General features: G+C 44.8%; 6 protein-coding genes across 6 annotated transcripts; 2 read left to right on the top strand and 4 right to left on the bottom strand.

Annotated features, from left to right (window-relative positions):
• Positions 1 to 548: 548 nt before the first annotated feature.
• Positions 549 to 2,042, bottom strand: Bfra_002585 (uncharacterized protein; the record flags this gene model as incomplete). Its single annotated transcript, XM_037333001.1, has 2 exons — positions 549 to 1,729; positions 1,961 to 2,042. 2 exons carry the CDS (start codon positions 2,040 to 2,042, stop codon positions 549 to 551), a joined length of 1,263 nt encoding a protein of 420 aa, XP_037195129.1.
• Positions 2,043 to 3,996: 1,954 nt separating this feature from the next.
• Bfra_002584 (putative abc transporter protein) lies at positions 3,997 to 8,533 on the top strand (the record flags this gene model as incomplete). The annotated part of the gene is made up of 6 exons (XM_037333000.1): positions 3,997 to 4,020; positions 4,134 to 4,733; positions 4,805 to 6,031; positions 6,120 to 6,279; positions 6,321 to 6,553; positions 6,602 to 8,533. 6 exons carry the CDS (start codon positions 3,997 to 3,999, stop codon positions 8,531 to 8,533), a joined length of 4,176 nt encoding a protein of 1,391 aa, XP_037195128.1.
• A 1,047-nt stretch (positions 8,534 to 9,580) lies between these two features.
• Positions 9,581 to 12,114, bottom strand: Bfra_002583 (putative c6 zinc finger domain protein; the record flags this gene model as incomplete). Its single annotated transcript, XM_037332999.1, has 2 exons — positions 9,581 to 11,905; positions 11,986 to 12,114. The coding sequence occupies 2 exons, from the start codon at positions 12,112 to 12,114 to the stop codon at positions 9,581 to 9,583; spliced, it is 2,454 nt and encodes an 817-aa protein (XP_037195127.1).
• Positions 12,115 to 12,585: 471 nt separating this feature from the next.
• Positions 12,586 to 15,174, bottom strand: Bfra_002582 (putative mrna cleavage and polyadenylation specificity factor complex subunit protein; the record flags this gene model as incomplete). The annotated part of the gene is made up of 7 exons (XM_037332998.1): positions 12,586 to 12,704; positions 12,759 to 13,638; positions 13,694 to 14,042; positions 14,095 to 14,298; positions 14,357 to 14,487; positions 14,547 to 14,712; positions 14,843 to 15,174. 7 exons carry the CDS (start codon positions 15,172 to 15,174, stop codon positions 12,586 to 12,588), a joined length of 2,181 nt encoding a protein of 726 aa, XP_037195126.1.
• A 432-nt stretch (positions 15,175 to 15,606) lies between these two features.
• Bfra_002581 (uncharacterized protein) lies at positions 15,607 to 15,939 on the top strand (the record flags this gene model as incomplete). Its single annotated transcript, XM_037332997.1, has 3 exons — positions 15,607 to 15,614; positions 15,676 to 15,803; positions 15,857 to 15,939. The coding sequence occupies 3 exons, from the start codon at positions 15,607 to 15,609 to the stop codon at positions 15,937 to 15,939; spliced, it is 219 nt and encodes a 72-aa protein (XP_037195125.1).
• Positions 15,940 to 16,398: 459 nt separating this feature from the next.
• Bfra_002580 (putative transcriptional regulatory protein dep1 protein) lies at positions 16,399 to 18,814 on the bottom strand (the record flags this gene model as incomplete). Its single annotated transcript, XM_037332996.1, has 4 exons — positions 16,399 to 16,974; positions 17,070 to 17,574; positions 17,623 to 17,692; positions 17,758 to 18,814. The coding sequence occupies 4 exons, from the start codon at positions 18,812 to 18,814 to the stop codon at positions 16,399 to 16,401; spliced, it is 2,208 nt and encodes a 735-aa protein (XP_037195124.1).
• Positions 18,815 to 18,886: the final 72 nt, after the last annotated feature.

The raw sequence follows: 18,886 nt of genomic DNA, 5'->3' as shown, positions 1-18,886 counted from the left end.
TTTTGTCGCAGGCCGCACACTATCAAAATAAGACGAACCGTCAAGAAACATAGAAGAATGGGTAAAATTATACTTTACTTCTGCATCAAGTTATGATTTAAGATCAAAGCAGCTATTGCACGATAGAATCATTAAAAAGAAAATCTAGTTCATTCAATCATCACCAATAACCCTGGCAGATCTAACTCTGATGAACTTCCCAGTGTTTGCCCCAATGTACAATTCCTAGATATGGTGATCTTATGTAGACACAAGAAAGAAACTCCTAAACACCCTGGGCTTCGTGGCCCAAGTTCAACCCGAGATGCCCTAACCACAGTGTCTAATGTACAAAAGCGCAGGAAAATACAACTGTATCCTGTTTCTCCAATGCAATGCAGTCTTTGATGTCGCTGGATCGCTCGAAGAGAATATCGTAATTTAATGTAATTCGAAAGTAAGTGATGAATGTGAGTGTGTGTCGAGATTGCGGGATTCAAGTAGAAAGAAAGTTTTCGAGTCAGTGAAATCTTTACGAGTTCGAGACTTGAAATTGGTAATCAGGCTTCTTATTCGGCCTCCTTGACGTATTTTTTGACATTGAGAGCCCATCTCAGCTCCCCAAGAACCTTCTGCGTCTCTATCATAATCTCCTCGTTGGCTTTCTGCTGTTTGCTTGCATTTTCTTTGATATCCGCAAGAGACTTCTCCTTCTCTGCCTTGTACTCCTCATATTTCCGATCAACGTCGTCCTTTTCTCTCTGCAGTGTTTTGAGTTGCTCGGCTTGCTGTTCTGCGAGGCGTTTAAGCATGGTAATCTTCTCGTCGTCGGCTATCCTTTCCTTCACAATGATCTTGATCTCCTTCTCTAGCTTCGCTACTGTTCGATTGGCGGACTTTTCCTGATCCTTCCAATGGTCGGTCATGACGTTGTTTCTTCCCTCGTACAGCTCCGCCCGGCTCTGAGCTTCTTCGACCTTTTCTTTGCATTCTCTTTCCAATTTCTGCATCTCAGCCTTCCAAAATAGCTCGCCCTCAGTAGCTTTCTCGGCCTTGTGTCGTTCCGCATCAATTTTTTCTTTGGCATCCGCGAGTTGTCGCTCCCTCCTCTTTAGAACCGTTGAGTTCATAGCAGCATCACGCAACTTCCGCTCCCACTCTTCGTTTTCTTGCACGAATCTGCTCTCCGCCAATCTTGCTTGATCGAGAGCCTCTTCCGCTCTCAGCCTCTCAATCTTGACATCACGCTTCAACATGTCATTTTCCTTTGTAAGTCGCTCGATCACTCTCCCCGACTTCCCCAAGTTTGCCTTCCCAATAGCGGAATTAAAATCTTCGCCATCATTCGCGGGGATATCTTCCACGACATGTACATTGCTACTCGAGTACTTGGTAGGGCCAAACTCGGTAGATATACTTCTGACAACTCCTCTGGGCATTCCTATCGCGGACGGATTCTGTCGACTGAGTGGTGGTTTCGAACCATTCATGGAATTATAGCTGGTTTTTCTTGGGGTTATAGGTGTAGTGGGCTCGTTCTGTGATTGGGATTGCGCAGTCGGACTATCGTCGTGAGAATTTGGACCAAGTCGAGAGTCATCAGAGGGTACGGATCTAATTGTGCCCGTCGATGATCTGAGTAAGGACGGATCCGTGTTTATGTGAGGCATGTTCATTGCGCTGGAAGAGAGTATCGTGAGAGGGGCATGTGTAGGACTTTGCATCCTGTTAAGATGGGGGGATTCGCAATCTGGTAAGAATAGTGGTTAGTCATTGTTCAAGAGCGCAATGAGTACCGGACTTTTGTTTACTAAGTCGAGGGAGTTTTGCATAAAGAGACAAACAATTATTCAATGGACCAAGAATTGTTAAACTTTTCCCGGTGTTTCCAATTCTTCATTGACATCTATTAAAATTTAAGGTGCAGATCATGATATCTTGCGATAAGAATTCTGGATCATAATTAGAAATGCAAGCTTACCTGTACTTGGAGATTCCGTATGAGTATGGGTATTTCGTCTCGAAGATGTATCCACTGGCGGAGTTTCTGCTCGAGTTGGCATTGCTCATTTCTCCTTTTCGCAATCTAGGATCATCCTATCAGGCCATACACGACTTCCATGAGTTGTTTTGAAGTTATGTGCAATCTTTTATGCGTGTAACGAAAACGATGCTACGAGCGACCGTCTCTCCTTGCGTGGGGTAATAGATATAACGAATGATGGGAAGAATGGACTTTTTACCTAAGTGGGCTGGCTGGGTATTTGATGATAGAAGTTATCGACAATGCAATGCAGTCAGTCGCCTTGCCCGAGGTACTGTAAGTTATGTTTTTCTCCGTAGATGCTTTTCGAGTTTCCCAGATAAAGAATGGAGAGTCCGTATGGCAATCAAATCTCGTCCAATGAATCTGGCTGACCGAGCAACGAATCATGTAAGCCCCAGTAATGAGAGGATTCAAAACGGTCTAACCTGTCAATGCCGGTAGGGGGTTGACAATAGCTAGTCGGTATGGTCCCATATGCTCGCCATGTTACTTTTGTTCCCTTTGCAGGACAGTACTAGTATGTACGTCAGAGAACATGGAGTGGAGCGGAAAAAGTTATTTTGATGTCGGATATCCACGATGTACTTGCCTAGTATCTACAGATGCACTCGTGCTGCTAGCTAAATTTAATCACGACGGCTTGCCTAGATTTCACTGCTGGGCTCTATACAACACTCATTAGCAGGTACCTGGTACATCTGTCAGTGCCAGTCAGTGTCAGTGTCAGTGTCAGTCATCCAAAGGTTGGCAACTCATATTCTCCGTGGGTGATTTTCATGTCTCAACTCTTCATCACATTTTTGACGGGTAAACTAGGTAAGGTTAGGTGAAATTGGGATGTCCCCTATCATTTCATTTCGTTTGTCCTGCTATGCCCTACCAATGAACAAATCCTTACCTAATCAAAGCATGAAGAGATAGAGGCAGGGTTTGGAATAGATCTATCATAGATTGTCATAAATTATAAGAAGCTTCCTTTCCATTTATTTCCAAAGTTCGGTGTTTGGAATTTTGGCTCTTTGAGAATTTAGTGCATTGGTGCTAATAAGCCTTCTCGCATTCTAAGCCTCAATAGCCTCTGCCTGAGTCGATAGTTTTCCGCTAACAACCCTTTCACAGACAACCATCAATATTTCCAGTCCCCGTGGTCCTCCTAGGATACTCAAAATACCCTTCTTGGAGTCTTGAATACCTAAGACTATACATCCTTTTTCTTCTACTTTTTTTTCTTTTCTTTTCTTTTCTTTCCTTTCCCTTCCTTTCCTTTTCTTTTCTTTTCCATTTCTTTTATCCAGTTGATCTTGATTAGGGGCTGTAGTACCTATCTTCAACAAAATCAATTGAAATTGAAGCGTTTTCAAGGACAAAGCTTCAACATACATCCATTGAGCACTACCCGCAACAACCTGATGCACCCCAGATCCAACTTGTGGTGCAGGTCCTCTAGTTCTTATGTGATATCACTCTGGGTGACGATGGTACGAATTGAGGTCAACAGAATTGTCTAGAAGTATCATGGTGGAGCATGAAGGTTGGCACAAGTTAAAATGCCGGTGCTCTTGGGCATCGGATATTTTCGGATATTTTCTTCCTTTGCAAAACCGGATATTTAACAGCTTCACCATTGGCCCAGCGGCCAGACAATGGAATACCTCCACTGGACTAGAAGATCTCTTCCATAGGCTTACTCTTCCGTATCCATTACCGGGCTGTCGTGTTGAAATCTTCAGTGGATTGCAGTGCTGTTCCTACCCTATATTCGTTATGTTGGAGATTGTAATCAATTTCCCTGGTTTGATGCCCGGATATTTGATCACTTTGTAAGCTTTGTATCATCGGATATTTTCTCAATATGATATATACAAGCCAATTCAGTGAGAGCTATCTCAATATGTACCTATCGATCTTTCGTTTGTCTATTTTCATTGACTTATTTTGGCCTTGGATTCTCACGATATCTACGTGATACGATGAGTTCAGGATATACAAGCGAGGTAAGTAGAACCTATCCTTTATCTGGCTTTATTTGGCCATAACAAGAGCCTCGTCCTCGCCTCAGTTCAAGGAACAGTGGCTAGAATGAATTCGACTGACAGTTCACTTCAAGGGTGAGAAAACCGATCAACAAGATAAACGCTTGCAAAACTTGCCCATATATCGTCCCAAGGGTCGTTCGCTTGGAGTCCTCTTTGAAGACGTCACGGTCCATGGTGTTTCTGCTGGCGAAAAACGTGCTCAGGATCTCTTACGAATTTTTCAAGATGTTTTCGTCAACTGGCCAACAGGCTTACTACGTAAAGCAATACGCCCCGGCCGCTCCACGCATCCCACAAGAAGATTGATACAAGGAGTTTCCGGTGTTCTGCCTCCTGGGGAAACGCTCCTAGTCCTTGGGCGTCCTGGTGCTGGATGTTCGACTCTTCTTAGTATACTCGCAAATCAGCGTGCGCAATTCGTAGATGTTGAGGGTAGCGTGCAGTATGGCGCAATCGGGTCGGATGAGATGAAACCCCTTTATGGTTCCGAGGTGGCCCTGAACAACGAGGACGATATTCATTTTCCTATATTGAAAGTTGAAAACACCATGCAGTTTGCACTACGTCTGCGCAGACCAAAGTCCAATCCGAAGACAGATGCCGAGTTTGCTGAACACTGGACTGACGAAATCCTCGATTCTCTTGGCATCAAACATACAAAATCCACAATTGTTGGTAATTCTTTTGTTAGGGGCGTATCTGGTGGCGAACGCAAGCGTGTATCATTGGCTGAAGTTCTCAGCGCCGCTCCTGCTGTCGTTGCATGGGACAATCCATTGAGGGTCTTGACAGCTCATCTGCCCTCAGCTTCCTACGTCTTCTGAAAGGCATGTCAAGGGCTACTGGAATGTCCAACATTGTCACAGCTTACCAAGCCTCTGAGAATATCTACAGAGAATGCTTTGATCGCGTTCTTTTATTGTATGATGGATATCAAATTTATTCGGGCCCTGCTGGCGACACTGCTAAACGTTATTTTACCAATCTCGGTTTCGAATGCCCCCCCCGTCAAACGACACCAGATTTCTTGACAGCTATTACTTCGCCAGATGAACGCCGTGTCAAAATTGGGCATAGCCCCCCGCCACCACTTGATCCTGCTGGTCTTGCTGATGCGTTTCGAAAGAGCTCACATTATCAGGATCTTTCAATAGAGATTGGACAATTTCGTGAAAAGCATTGTGACGTGCTGAGTGCCGCGGCCTTCAAGTCCGAAGTAGCTGGATCCAAGCACAAGTTTACTCACCCAAAGGCTCTCGCGCTTAGGTCGTTCCCTACTCAGGTCATGGTCGCTATGCGACGACATTATCAACTTGTCTGGGGAGCTCGGAGGTCGCTCGCCATTATTCTCGCCCTAAATGCGGTAAACGCTCTTATCACAGGCTCCGCGTTTTATCAGAGATCTCTAACAGCGACTGGAGCGTTCGAGCTCAGCGGTGCTGTCTTCTTCGCCCAGATATACTTCTGTCTAAATGCTTTAGGGGAAACAGTTTCCACGGTTAGTTCACGAACAATTCTCCAAAAGCAGCACGCACTAGGGATGCTACATCCGGCCGTCTCGGCAGTTGCTCTCAATATTGCCGAGTTGCCGGTGTGTTTTGCGCAGACGGTTCTTTTCACTCTTCCATACTACTTTCTCATCTTTGCAAACCCAACAGCAGCCGGATACTGGTTTTTCGAACTGTTGATCTTCGTTTTCTATGCTAGTCAATTGGCGCTTTTCCGAATGCTGGGTGCATGGTCTCCAAATGTACCGGTCGCTCTCTTATTGGGTGGTGCAGCTATGCCGGTCGGGTTAAGTCATTCAGGTTATGGCCCACCGTGGCCAACACTGTTAAAATGGGATTCTTGGATCCGTCGAATCAGTCCAAGTCCATTTTCACTGGAAGCGACAATGGGATTCCTTATGAAAGATGACACTCTTTATTGTAGCTCTGACCAATTAGTCCCAAATGGAATAGGATACGATGTAGGTGGCAAATGCTCTGAGATATTTTCTGCACAATTTTTGTTTTCTACAAGAAAAAAACATCAAATGAAGCTAATGATCCTAATAGAATATAACAATAGCCAATCAAGGCTGTCCCATCTCAGGAAGTACTACAGGATCTTCCACCGTACCAGGCTCAACGTATCTACTCGCCCATTTTGGTTATCGCCCATCTAATGCGTGGCGAAATTTCGGGATCGTCTTGGTCTTCTGGGCTATCTACACCGGTTTAACAGCTGTGGGTTTGACTTTGATGACGAAGAATCAGGGCGGAGGGGCGCAAGTCGTGTATTCAAGCGAGGAGCTATCATCCCTGACGATATTCGAGGCGAAGAAGAATTGCGCGAAAAAGAATCCGATTTAGAATCTCAAGGAAACCCATCTGCTATCCATCCTCAGGGGAATGCCCAGAGTCTCAACGACTCTAGTAGTACTTTGTCCGCAAATGCCGCTGGTTGTACTGAAAATTCGAAAACCAGTTCTAGAGCGAGTTATCCCCATGTCCTATGTTGCGAGAAATAAAAGGTCTCTACTAACAGGTAAAAACAGCCCTCATTTACATTCTCAAATGTCTCGTATCACGTCCAAGTCGATGGGGAGAACCGACAGCTACTCACGGATATAAGCGGATATGTCAGGCCTGGTCAACTCACAGCTCTCATGGGAGTATCTGGTGCCGGGAAAACTACTCTTCTCGATACTCTTGCTCAACGCAAAGATACGGGTATCGTTACAGGCGACATGACGATTGGAGGTCATCCTGTTGCCAATCTAGGAGCAAGATTCTCTCGGGCTTGTGGGTTTTGTATGCAGCAGGATGTTCATGATTCGGGAGCTACAGTCCGCGAAGCTTTGACCTTCTCCGCGATGATGAGAAGGCCATTATCGGTATCGAGACAAGAAAAAGAGGCGCATGTTGAAGAGGTAATGGACCTGCTGGGGCTTAAATCAATCGCCGATGCCTTGATCGGCGTTCCAGGAGAGGGAGGTCTGGGAGTTGAGGAACGGAAGCGAGTCACGATAGGCGTGGAGTTAGCCGCCAATCCTTCAATGTTACTATTCCTTGACGAACCAACCTCTGGACTCGATAGTCAAGCTGCATACTCGCTCGTTATGTTTCTGCAACGTATTGCAGCTTCTGGAGTACCTATCATCTGTACAATTCATCAGCCTTCCGCCGTCATTTTCGAAATGTTTGATCATGTCCTTCTTCTGACTAGGGGAGGACGCACTATATATTTCGGCGAAACCGGTAGTAACTCGGGCATTGTCGTAGATTACTTTGCCCGCAATGGCACTACGATGGATAGCACTGCCAATCCAGCCGAGTTTATATTGGATACTGTGGCTAGTTCTTCAGGAAGTGATGAATGGTCTAGAACATGGAATGATTCACCCGAACGCCGCAATCTACAGATCCAAATAGAACATCTAAATTCTTCGGTCAGTGGTAATCTGGAGGACTCTACTACAGAAGAAACACTTCCATGGATACATCAATATATTACCCTTACGTCTCGTCATTGGTTGACTGTATGGCGCAATGGAGTTTACAGTTTTAGCCGTCTTGTGAAAGCTATATTCATGGGTCTTTTTATATCATTCAGCTTCTATCAAACCCCAGACACAGAGCAAGGAACCCAAAATCGTCTCATTGTTCTCCTTCTTCTACCATGGGTCATCCCCGCTTCCGCAGATGATATCCAAGCAATCTGGTATTCCAAATGGGCACTCTACACGGCACGCGAGCGCTCCGGCGTCGGTTATCATCCACTCGCTCTATGCGCCGCTCTCATCACAGTAGAAATTCCACTTGCCATAGTAATCTACACAATATACTTTCTCTGCAGTTGGTTCACTATCGGTCTATCCGAGCCTGGATTCGGTTACCTCCTATTTCTAGCACTTGGTATATACGGACTCGGTTTTGCCTTGGCAATCGCCGCGCTGGTCCCCAATAGCGAAGTTGCTGGGTTTGCAAATAGTCTTGTGTGGTGCGTCCAAACGACTTTTGGTGGAATGGCTCTTACGTATAGCGACATGCCTTCATTTTATTCTGCGTGGCTTTTCTGGGCAGACCCGCTACGCTACTGGCTGGGATCTGCCATTTCGAACGGAGTTCACTCTGTTCCCGTTATCTGTTCTGCAAACGAAATGACAATTGTTAATCCACCTTCAGGACAGACGTGTGGTCAGTATCTCGCGACCTACCTTTCAGGAACTGGAATTGGTGGCGCAAGTATGGGATATGTCTCCAATCCTAACGCAACAGAAGACTGTAGCTATTGTCCCTATCAGGTGGGAGACGATTACGCGGCTTCGTTTTCCTATTTTTATAGCGAGAGAGTGAGGGATTGGGGGATATTTACCTTGTTTTGTTTTAGTACATTGGCGATTGCCTTTTTGGCTAGTTGGGGGAGGTTTTCGGATTTGAAAGGTCTGTCGTTGAGGGGTTTGGGGTTGGGGAAGAAGACGAAATGATTGGATCAGAATGGAAATGACATGGTAGGAGAAATTTGAATGCAGGGAATGATAATAGACAATAGAAGAATACAGTAATTAGATTTCTTTTTCTGTGGAATATTAAGTATTTGATACTAAACAATTCTACATTTGACAACGTAAAACCATGGTCTCCAGTTCACCCATTGATAATTTCGCTCCGTGAAATGGAACCTCATTTGATACTTAATCACATACATAGAAGGGCATTAATAAGAAACCACACACTGTAATTCTGGTGTGTGCTGCATACATTGTTTTGGAACTTGCCGTCTTGAAAATCCTCCATCTTTTCTCCTTGATCAACTTCTTTCACTTGCATTACTGAAAACGAGAGGAGATTATTTCTTCCTCCCTCCCAACCCCTCTCTCCAACATCAAGGGTTTCCAAAATCATACAATCATATGGATAGTTTAACACAGTATACATCACTATTCATTCCTACGAACCTAGTAAAACTCATCAATCTAACAAATTCACCAGCTCATTCCGATATGTAAACCCCCTCGGAAAGTTGCATTTGATCTTTAATCGCAATACCAAGTGGGTGTCAACAGATTGTCTAAAAAATCCCGTCGTTCAAGCCTTAAGGAACTCTCTTTGAGGGCGTCAAATGTAAGACTACATACAATGCGAAGGAGTGATCTTATTTTGATGCTTTGTGTTTTTGATTCATGGAAAAATAGCGGGAGCTGGGTTTGCAATACTCATACTTATTGTATACAGATAAATATGCTTCAATTCTCATGTTCATATTTATTCTATATTTTGTTTTGTATGCGACTTGAAGTTGTACCCTGTATTACATTTTCGGTTCATCGCATAACAGATTTATTGCGATCTATCCACATTATACCAGACAAATCATGTTGTTCCAAATAGACAGTAGCTCATTCTTAGTCTAATCGAAGAGACGAGGAAACTTCTGAATGGCAGTAGCTCCCTTTACCATTTTCATGATTGCCAGATCTACCATCTGATTAACAGATACTTCAAGCCCAAATAACACGATCCACACCTGCGCCTTACAGTAAACCCCACGGTACACCATTACCATTCGACATACCGTGATCCGTAAAGACCTGATCGTTGACATCAGCCCATTGATGTGCACCTGTATTGCGACCACCGCTGGTATTATCTGCAACCGCAGCTTCGTGCGTAGGTACCTGTTGCGGCGTTGATTCCTCAAAGCCATAAAATGGCATGAAGAGAAAGTCTGAACTTTGTGGAAAAGCTTGAGTTGTATGTTGCTGAAGCTGGTCAGGTTGTGATGTACTCCCATAATTTGAAGAAGTGGGAAAATTGACACCAGAAGCATTGTGAAGTGGACTCGAAGTGTTGGCTGGAGGTGTTTCGGTGGCAAAATGAGGGATCGGTGTATTTGCAGTTGTGTTTGCGAGCCATGGAAACTGTCCAAGTAGTGTATCCAGCTCATTATCAATAGTATTTACAGTTTCAGTGCGCTCCTGGATAGATTCATATAAAGGCGCTGTATTATAAGCAGGTGTTCCGTTGCCATCAGGTGCATCATCTGCGTTAGGGCCTTGTGCAGAGCGAAAGGCATCTTTGGCCACACGCATGATGCGTGAACTCAGCGTTCCCCCAATCTTAGGCCCAGAATGCTCCATGAAACTCAAACAACGAAGACCATCTTCAACAGCTTTGAAAGTATCTGCGACGTTACCAGCGCAACTCTTCTTAGGTCCACCTATAACATCATAGAGCAAGGTAAGACAAGCACCCACGATATTGTAGGCCACTCCAGAGTCTTGCCTCATTGACGTTGCGCGCGTATTATAGGCATCAAGTGCGAGGGCAATGAGTTTCTTCGATGCGGACATGGCCTTTTCAACACAGCCAAATATATCCGTGAAGCCTAACTCCTGGGCTGCGGTCAGAGCTTCGGCCCTTGATGCATGTTTACACACGAACACTAGTGCCGGTCGATGGATAAGAATGATGCAGTGATAATAGTGTAATCCAAGATGTGTACGTTGGACTTCATGCCACAGATGAGGACTTGAAGGCATTGTAGAGTCAAAGAAGTGTAAGAAAGGAGGAAGATCTCCCATCGCTTTTTCTAGGGCCAGTTCACACTCGCGAGTAACATGGGGGATATTGGCGGAATCAGTTACAACTCCACCGTAGAAGTATAAACCGCTATTGATACGATCGGCCACACGGCCTAGAGTAGCCATAGCACGGACATATGCCATGTCTGTAATTTCTTCTGGAGTATCATTCTCCGTCTCCAAGCTTGGTAGATCTTCGGGAAAGGCAGTATCAATGAATTCATCTCTTAAACAGGATGCCCGACCATGAAATAGAGACACAAGCTTTTCCGTCGAGTAAAGATTCCAAAATGTTACCCGGAGACGATGCATGTTGGGGCGGGTGCCGTTGGCGACCTGGGCCCTATTCATGCCTAGTGCAAGTGCATTCAGGGCTGCATGGCCTACGTAGAGATAAGAGTCATTAGGACGCATTAGTTCGATGGCATATATAGATTTTAGAAGAAGTAGGTGAACACCCTTGAGGGAAGCGTCCTCGAAAGTCGAACCAGACAGCATCGCACGTGATGACAAGTAGGATGCCCATCTAGCCATAACCTTAGCATCTTTGTCAGGAGAAAGACTAGACATTACGGCGCCAATCGCAAGCACCATAAGTACGATATTTTTTCGAGTTAACTTGCTACTATAATAGGCGTCTCGTTCTGGTGGTGGAGGCTCCCAGAATGACTCCCAATCTTCGCGAATCTCGCACGATTGAAGGAAGGGCCACTGTGGATGAGCGACCTTGAAATAGGTGCAAATGAAACAATCCCCAAGATCTTTACTTAGATGAACGGGCAGAGATGTACCGCCCTCATTATGATGTTGGTATTCAGGACGCTCGGGTGGGAAGGCAAATTGGTCCAAGCCCCAAACACGCATCGCCCCTAGCCGGTCATTGCTTGAACTTTTGGTGCGATAGATACACTGGTAAATGCTTTGAAATAAAGCCAAATTGGATGCTGGCCCATAATATTGAAATGCTCCGGTGCCAGTCTGGCATACTCCAATACCAGAAGAACGTAGCTCTCGACGTCTCTTGACTGCAAGTGGTCCGTTATTATCAATCGCCAATGGACGGTGAGTTTCTGGACGTATCACTATAGGCGACGCTGTTGAACCATCTCTCAATCCTGGATCTTGCGTCTCCTCAAGAGGGTCCAAATCAAGGCGAGGTCTCTTTTTCTTCCTACCCCGTGACTTCAGTGCCGTGTATGAGCACTCTCGATTGTGTTTAACACATGAATTGCATGGTTCATCACCAGAACATTTTTCTTTTCTATTTCGGCAGTTCTGGCAAGTTTTTAGAGTCAGTACAACAAAGCCATATGAGTTAAATGAGGATATACTTATGCATTGGCAACTCGATCCACTACCCCCTTTTCTCTTCCTCTTTCTATACTGGTACCACGATCAAGAGATGTATCTGAAGACGAGGCGGCCTGTATTGTTCCAATAGGCGTTGACAGACTTATGGGTGCTGTTGGAACTCTAGTTTCCATCTGATTGAATTAACGTTCAGTTCGTGATACTCACGTCTGCTACTTTCTGCAATTTTATCTTCTTCGATCACGATTCAGGACGAGCACAGCTTAGTAAGTATGCACGTGATTCATGCCAACACACCTACGTAGTATCCAGGTATAAAATGGATCATCGCTTATAAATACACCAAAAACCATGAGCCTAGGTCCCTAGGTCGGGATGTCAATCTTTGTGAACTTGTTGAGTTGATCATAGTCAAAACTGCAATCTAACTGTAAAAAATTTGAAAATTTATGTACCGCCCCGCATCTGTTTCTGACTCCCGGGGAATTCCTGATCATACAATAATGTGCGTATAGCATTTTTTAACCCCTAGCCCAGTCTTAACTCATGTCCTATGAAATCCTTTATACGCCGATTGATGCTGGAATGCGAGAATTGCTAAAGTACAAGAAGGGCATGTAAATTGAAATTAGAAACGTATACACCTAAGAGCTGATGACCATGCCATTCGGTTTCGTTTCTTCGTCATCGCCTTTGAGTCGGTCCTCAAATCCTGGGCGCCATTTCTTGAGATATTTGGCGGCGATGGGTTTCGCATTGTCATCTTTCAAGTTTATTAGTATGGCCACAACGAAGGAAGGAAGGACTAAAATCTTACAGGTGTTCCAAATATCTTCAACTGCGTCAAGAGCCAAGTCTCGGACCGGTGGCCGCATCATAACCAAATAAAGGAGACTGGTTAGCGATAGATTAACCATTGTTGGGTCCTTGCAAAGCCCTTTTATTTTGTTCAACACCTCTGGACTCAACCCTGGAATCTCGCTTAAGAACCTAGTAAGGACTTTGTCCTTAGCATCAAGATAGATTGAAATTCCATCTAAAACTTTGAGTGTCCATTTCTCATAATGGAGCACCGCTGAACCATCTCCCAGCTTCATTTGTACTTTGTCGTTGTACCATTCTTCACACAGCCAAGCGACGGCGATGTCAATTCGTTTTCTAAAATCTTCTAGGATGTAAACAAGCAGTGATTGCCGAATAGTGTTACTCAAGGATATCCGCTCGGCATCTGGCGACTCCAACTTGACAGCGTCTGAAGACTCTTCGAGACCGGCCCCAGCACGCGTTGCAAGGCGCGTAATGATAGTAATCCATGCATCGCGATCGTAGGCACTAGCTGCTAGTCTATTTATGCCAGCCTTTGCCTTTCTTGCAGCGGGTTCTTCTAAGGTCTGCATCACACCGAAGACTCGAGACACAGTACCTTGGCCAACCAGAGTCACTTCCTCGGCGTTTAGAGACGGAGGGGGTGGCAACGTGAACGGTCCAAGTGCTACATTTGCAACCTTTTCGATATCCACTTTAAGCTCTTCAGGTGGTGAACTGTCTAATTTGTTTAAAATTTGTTCTGTATCTTCGGCATTGTAGAAATCAGGTTCGTAGTCATCATCGTCTTCTTCTACGCCCAGTGGAGCCGTTTCAGGGTTGATCTCTTCGGGCTTAGGCTCTGAGAGAGCTTGAAGTCTTGCTTTCACACCCTAATCGCCAGATGAGTAATCGTGCGAACCTATCATTGAATTTGGGAAAACTTACGCTTATAGCCTGTTCAATGGTGTCCATATCTATCCTCTGGAGAATTGTTATACCAATCTTGACGACTAGGTCTTCTGATAAAAGTGCAACGTCAAAACCCTTTAGGGCTTCATCGGTCGTGATAGTGAAAAGCTCGGCGATTGTGTGATTCCCAGGTGCTAGTGGTGGTATATGTAGTCGAGCAGGTTTAACTTGCGCGCCTAGCTTTTGACGTTTGGCGGGATCCAGGGCGTCCACAGGTTCTGGAGGTCCACGCTTTCTATTTCCCTCGTCGAAGATTTCCGTTTTAGAGCGCATCATTCGTTCGACATATTGCTGGATTCGCCCATTGAGTGGATTGTGAGGGTCCCTACAACCATCAGCTTAGAACAAGCATACTTCACAGGGACAAAAAGACATACCGCTTGCTAATATGGATAAGTAATGATCTAGTTGTCTTTTCCATAGATTTAACCATAACGCGCAATTTGGGAGTCATTGGAGAATTGGCTAGTTTCAGGGGATTGAAGTTTAGAAGAACATTTAGAATTTTATTTGCAACATGGGGACGGGCTCGGATTAAGATGGAAAGTGAATTCAAAGTTGCATCAACAAGTACAGCATCGCTAGACATGTCAGTTCCTAAATGGGGGAATAATGTGGAATACAATGAGCTCGACATACCTAGAGTTCTCTTGGAAGACGCTGAGGAGTCTATCGAGAAGACCTGACGCTTCAGCTTCAAGGTTTCGAGGGGGGAGAATGGTATGGTTCGGAGGAACCATAGATAGTGAGACCTGAAGAGGATCGCCGCGCTATACAGAAAACACCATTAGCATCTTGCCTTTTGGGAAGTGCTAGGTACCTCTCATACCCTAGAATCTGCGTCGGGCCCTGTTGTTTGCACCAACACAACCCTCTGCGCAAACTTAATACAGCATATTCTGATTCCTGGCTTCGCAGTATCCCACATTCGAAGTATGCGAGTTTTGATTGCGACCATGCGCTCCCAGGTCGGTATGTCGTAGGGATTGTTGATACTATTTAGACACACTAGTTAGAACCAGCTCTAAGTTCGGCGCCCATTGCTTGAAGCCATCCAAAGATATGAAGATAGGAAGAATGTTAAGTTCTAAATCATAGCTATAAACGGACAAAAGTTCAACATACATCCATCGAACGACAAGCGGGTATATGCTAGCTGCTGTTTGCACTATACTCTTAACTACTGCGCTATCTTCGTGCGGGTTCTCAATCATGTCCTTCAATGTATCAAGTACGACCAAACTCAATGTTTCTTTCTGCGACGAAGGTATAGTTGGACTTGAAAACGTCTCTGCAAGAAAATCTGCGCCCCATCGTCGTAATTCTACCCTCGCGGATGGTCCAATGATTGGTAGTATTCCTTGAATGATTTGAGTGTAATAGTTGGCATCCGAGAGCACAAGTTTTCGAGCATCATTCAATTGATTGATTTGTTGTTCAACAGTCAAGGTAGCCATGACGATGAGGATAACCTTCAAAGGCTGTGGGGAGAGAAGTCGAATATGATCTACTATGGATTGTACTGTGCAAGCTGCATGTGAGAAAAGACTACACTGATATCCACTATATTGATTTGCTGAGTTTGTAGTCAAATTGACTCCAAACCATTCTGCGAAGCTGTTGTTGAAAGAATCAAGGTTGACAAACAAATTGTGTTTCTTTGATGTGATATTGGCTGGAAGGTAAACGCGACCCTTTTTTAAGTTGCGCGATATTGGCAAGCACCAAATCTCAATGGAACTGTACCTACCTAGTAGACCTACTAGACATATTCCAAGGTAGCCTTATCGATAAGGCTGGATCTCATAAATTCCATTACTTGGGAATTTCTTTTTGGAAAGTGGCGCCATTGAACCATATCAATATACCAATTGACAAAAGATTACAAGATGCCGTTGTAAGTTCATATTTTGATTCTAGACAATTGAATGCTTCATGCTAATAAAGAAACATTATAGAGTTCCTAAGTCTTCCTATTACGATAAGAATTACAAACAATCTGCTGCCCTCATTCGAGCGCGGAGACCATATCTTGTTAAGAATGCTTTGACAGGGGTTGGCATTGCTGCATTTGCTCTTGGAGTTTGTAAGTATCTGCGAGAATATTCCAAGGCAGTTCAGAGTAATAACTTTCTACAGTTGCTTTCACTATTAGAGCGGTTTCGCAAGACGACTTTGAAGATGTCAAAGTACCAGCTGCACCAACCACACGGGATTCTTGACTGGATTGTGACGATATGACTGAGATCAACAACGGTTCTTGTGGGCTAAATCCCATATACGTGGAGGAGGCGACTTCATAATACCAACATCGAGCAGACTAGGGGCTACAAAATCACAAGTAGATGCAACGATTATCATAGATTCAATGGGGGGCGTTTTGATGAAGGAAACCTCTTGGGAATCTCAAGGGCTTCAAGTTTGTAGCTTTCTATATTTGAAGCTTCACGTTATAAATACAGATGAAGCTAGTATTATTGCAATACCGCATAAAGGCTGAAGGGAATCATATACCATATGAATGGTAACCATCATATCACAGAACGCCGAACCGAATGAATGCTTTTCTGCCGTAACACCCACCATGCACCTTGAACCATATATTTGCGCCCTCGTAGTCATTAAAACTTTACTTGTAAACTCGAAGCGTGAGTTAGATTTTGTGGAGATGCACGAGTCACTCACGGTGGAGATATGCGGGTCATCTCTTGTACCACGTCCTGTAGTCCGGCGCGTGATGTCTGGTGGATTTGATTACTGGCGACGGGAGGAGCCTGATGGTTATGCTGCTCGTTGGAGATGGATAATAGTGGATGAGGAGGTCTAGTTTGCTTTGGTGACAAAGATGGCTGTCGACTGCCCAATGGTGATGGTACGATGGTGTGTGAGTGCGAAGTATTAGAAAAAGGATTATGTGGAGAAACTCGTCCACCAGACGTCATGTATCCATTAGTATGTTGTAGTGCTGATGTTGACATATTAGAGAAGGTTCCTGAGATAGGGCCGCCTTGTTGATGAGAATGGCGACGGGGCTGTACTTGAACTTGCGACAAAGGACTTGTGGTTCTTGGTGTATGCTGTGCTGAGGTCTGACGCTGTATTAAATGGGAGTTAGAAGGATGCTGCGGATTCGCCCAGGGTGTTTGTTCAATGAATTGTTCTTCCGCCGGCCTATGTCGCGATGTTGACCTTGCTGTTCGCAATGCCGCAAACTCTTGCAGCGAAAAATTTGCTGGTTGATGCACATTTCTAGTCCCCTGTGAAAAAGCCCCGTCAGCTTGCCTGTCCCTTTTTGGACAAAGGTTTCCTTTTTAGACTAGATCCAGCCATGGCTCCCAAATAATGCACTTACTCCCATTGCATTAGTTACACCCATCTTCTCAAAGTCATCTTCGAGCTCTGCAGGCGTTGCTTGCGACATCGAAGGAGCGGCTGGAAATCCGACATGTTTTGCGATGCCTGAGAGAATAGAAACCTCGTTGGAATATGCTACCTGGTTCTGAACCTGTTGCGATCTTCGAGTGGGATAGTTCAGAGTGTACTCGGGTACGCCGGTGGAGTAATTTCTTCTATCATGTTGTATTTCGTACCATTGTTTACCTAGTTGCTCCATCTTGGTTTCTCGAATTTCTCTTGCTTCTTGTCGATATTGAATAAGAATCTGGCTCCTCCTTGCAACAGCATAAGTTTTTAGAGTCTGTAGCTCATATTCACGTAATTTCTCTGCGACACGGATTCTCTCATCTCTCCGTGCCTCGACAGGCTTCATCTGTTCAAGAAGATCGGGGTGCGTTGGATGGTCTTGTCGGAGCATAGCCTCCTCTCGACTTATTTGCTCGAGGCGCGCATCGTATAATCTATAAACATATCAGCGAATGCAACAGTGATCAAGAATGTAATCTGACCTGTCCCTAAAGACTGCGAAGTCCTTCTCAATACCTCCAAGTTGATCAAACGCGCTTATCTTTTTCTCCACTGATCGAATCTGCGTTAGAATAATTGTGCATGTTTAATTTCAACTTGCTGCGACACAAACTCACATTCTTCTTCTGTCTTTAATACGAGATCTGCTTCATCATCTTCCTCATTGTCCACTTGTTCCTCCTCGCCATTTCGTGTTTCATCTTCGCCGTTGGTTATGATGCCATTGTGCAAGCTGTCTGACTCGTCCTCAATATTTATACCATTCTCCACAGCCTTTTTCTTCTTCCTTCCACGTCTTTTAGGTGACGCCGGTATGCCAACGGTTTCGGTAGCTTCATCATCGGGAAGCATGGTCTCTGTCACATCCGCAAGAGCCTGCGCCTGTGGTCCATCACCCTCTTCGCCTGATATATTACCACTTATTGTATTTGATGCATCTTCTTCTACGGGCAATTCGTCGTCGATCGCAAAGTCGTCGCCTTGATTAATTATAGAGCCTGTCCGCTTGGGTAAAGGTTCATCAAAATCATCTTCGAGTCCGCCGCTGCCCATTATTGATCGTTTGCGTTTTCTTGAATCGATTTCGGAAGTCGATAACGCTCTCTTTCCTTCGCCCGCAGAATCTTCTAATGACGTACGAGCTGTCCCTAGCTTGCGATCTAGTTCACCATCATCATGGTGAGAGCTTTTAGGGCTATCATTAGAAACGGCAATGTCGTCGTCGGATAACTGATCAGCGTCATCTTCGTCATCTTCCCTCGCATCTGCCATGATCTGGTTGTGTAGTTTGCTTGGGCTGCGCTCGTTCGAATCGGCGCCATTACGGGAATTAAGAACCACATTCTTTTGCACTCTTAGTTTGTGCGGAGATTCTTCCAGTCGCTCTGTCTCTGCTTCAGAATCGTCATCTTCAGAAGGGTTACTAAGGTCGTCTGATGCTTCGGCATCGTCGTCATGATCTTGCTCGGCATCTTTGTCTTCAATATCACTCAAACTGCTAGAGCGATCTTCTTCCACGTCGAGATCACTAAGCTCGTCGTCAACCGAAGCTTCGTCGGGTATGGTAGGATCAACCGCTGGCTCAACGTCAATTTCGCCACTCATCTTAAGAGTAAATGAATTGTTGCAAAATTGTTGTGATACTCGTATTGTTATTGTCGCAAAACGAAGCATTAGGAATCAAGGTATAATTATCGGTATATCGTCGGAAGACGAAAGGCGGTCACCAGCTAGTGGCAGTATCAA

Source organism: Botrytis fragariae (assembly GCF_013461495.1).
Source record: "Botrytis fragariae strain BVB16 chromosome Unknown tig00000012, whole genome shotgun sequence".
In the NCBI taxonomy this organism is placed as follows: domain Eukaryota; kingdom Fungi; phylum Ascomycota; class Leotiomycetes; order Helotiales; family Sclerotiniaceae; genus Botrytis; species Botrytis fragariae.
This window is presented reverse-complemented; position numbering and strand designations above follow the sequence as displayed.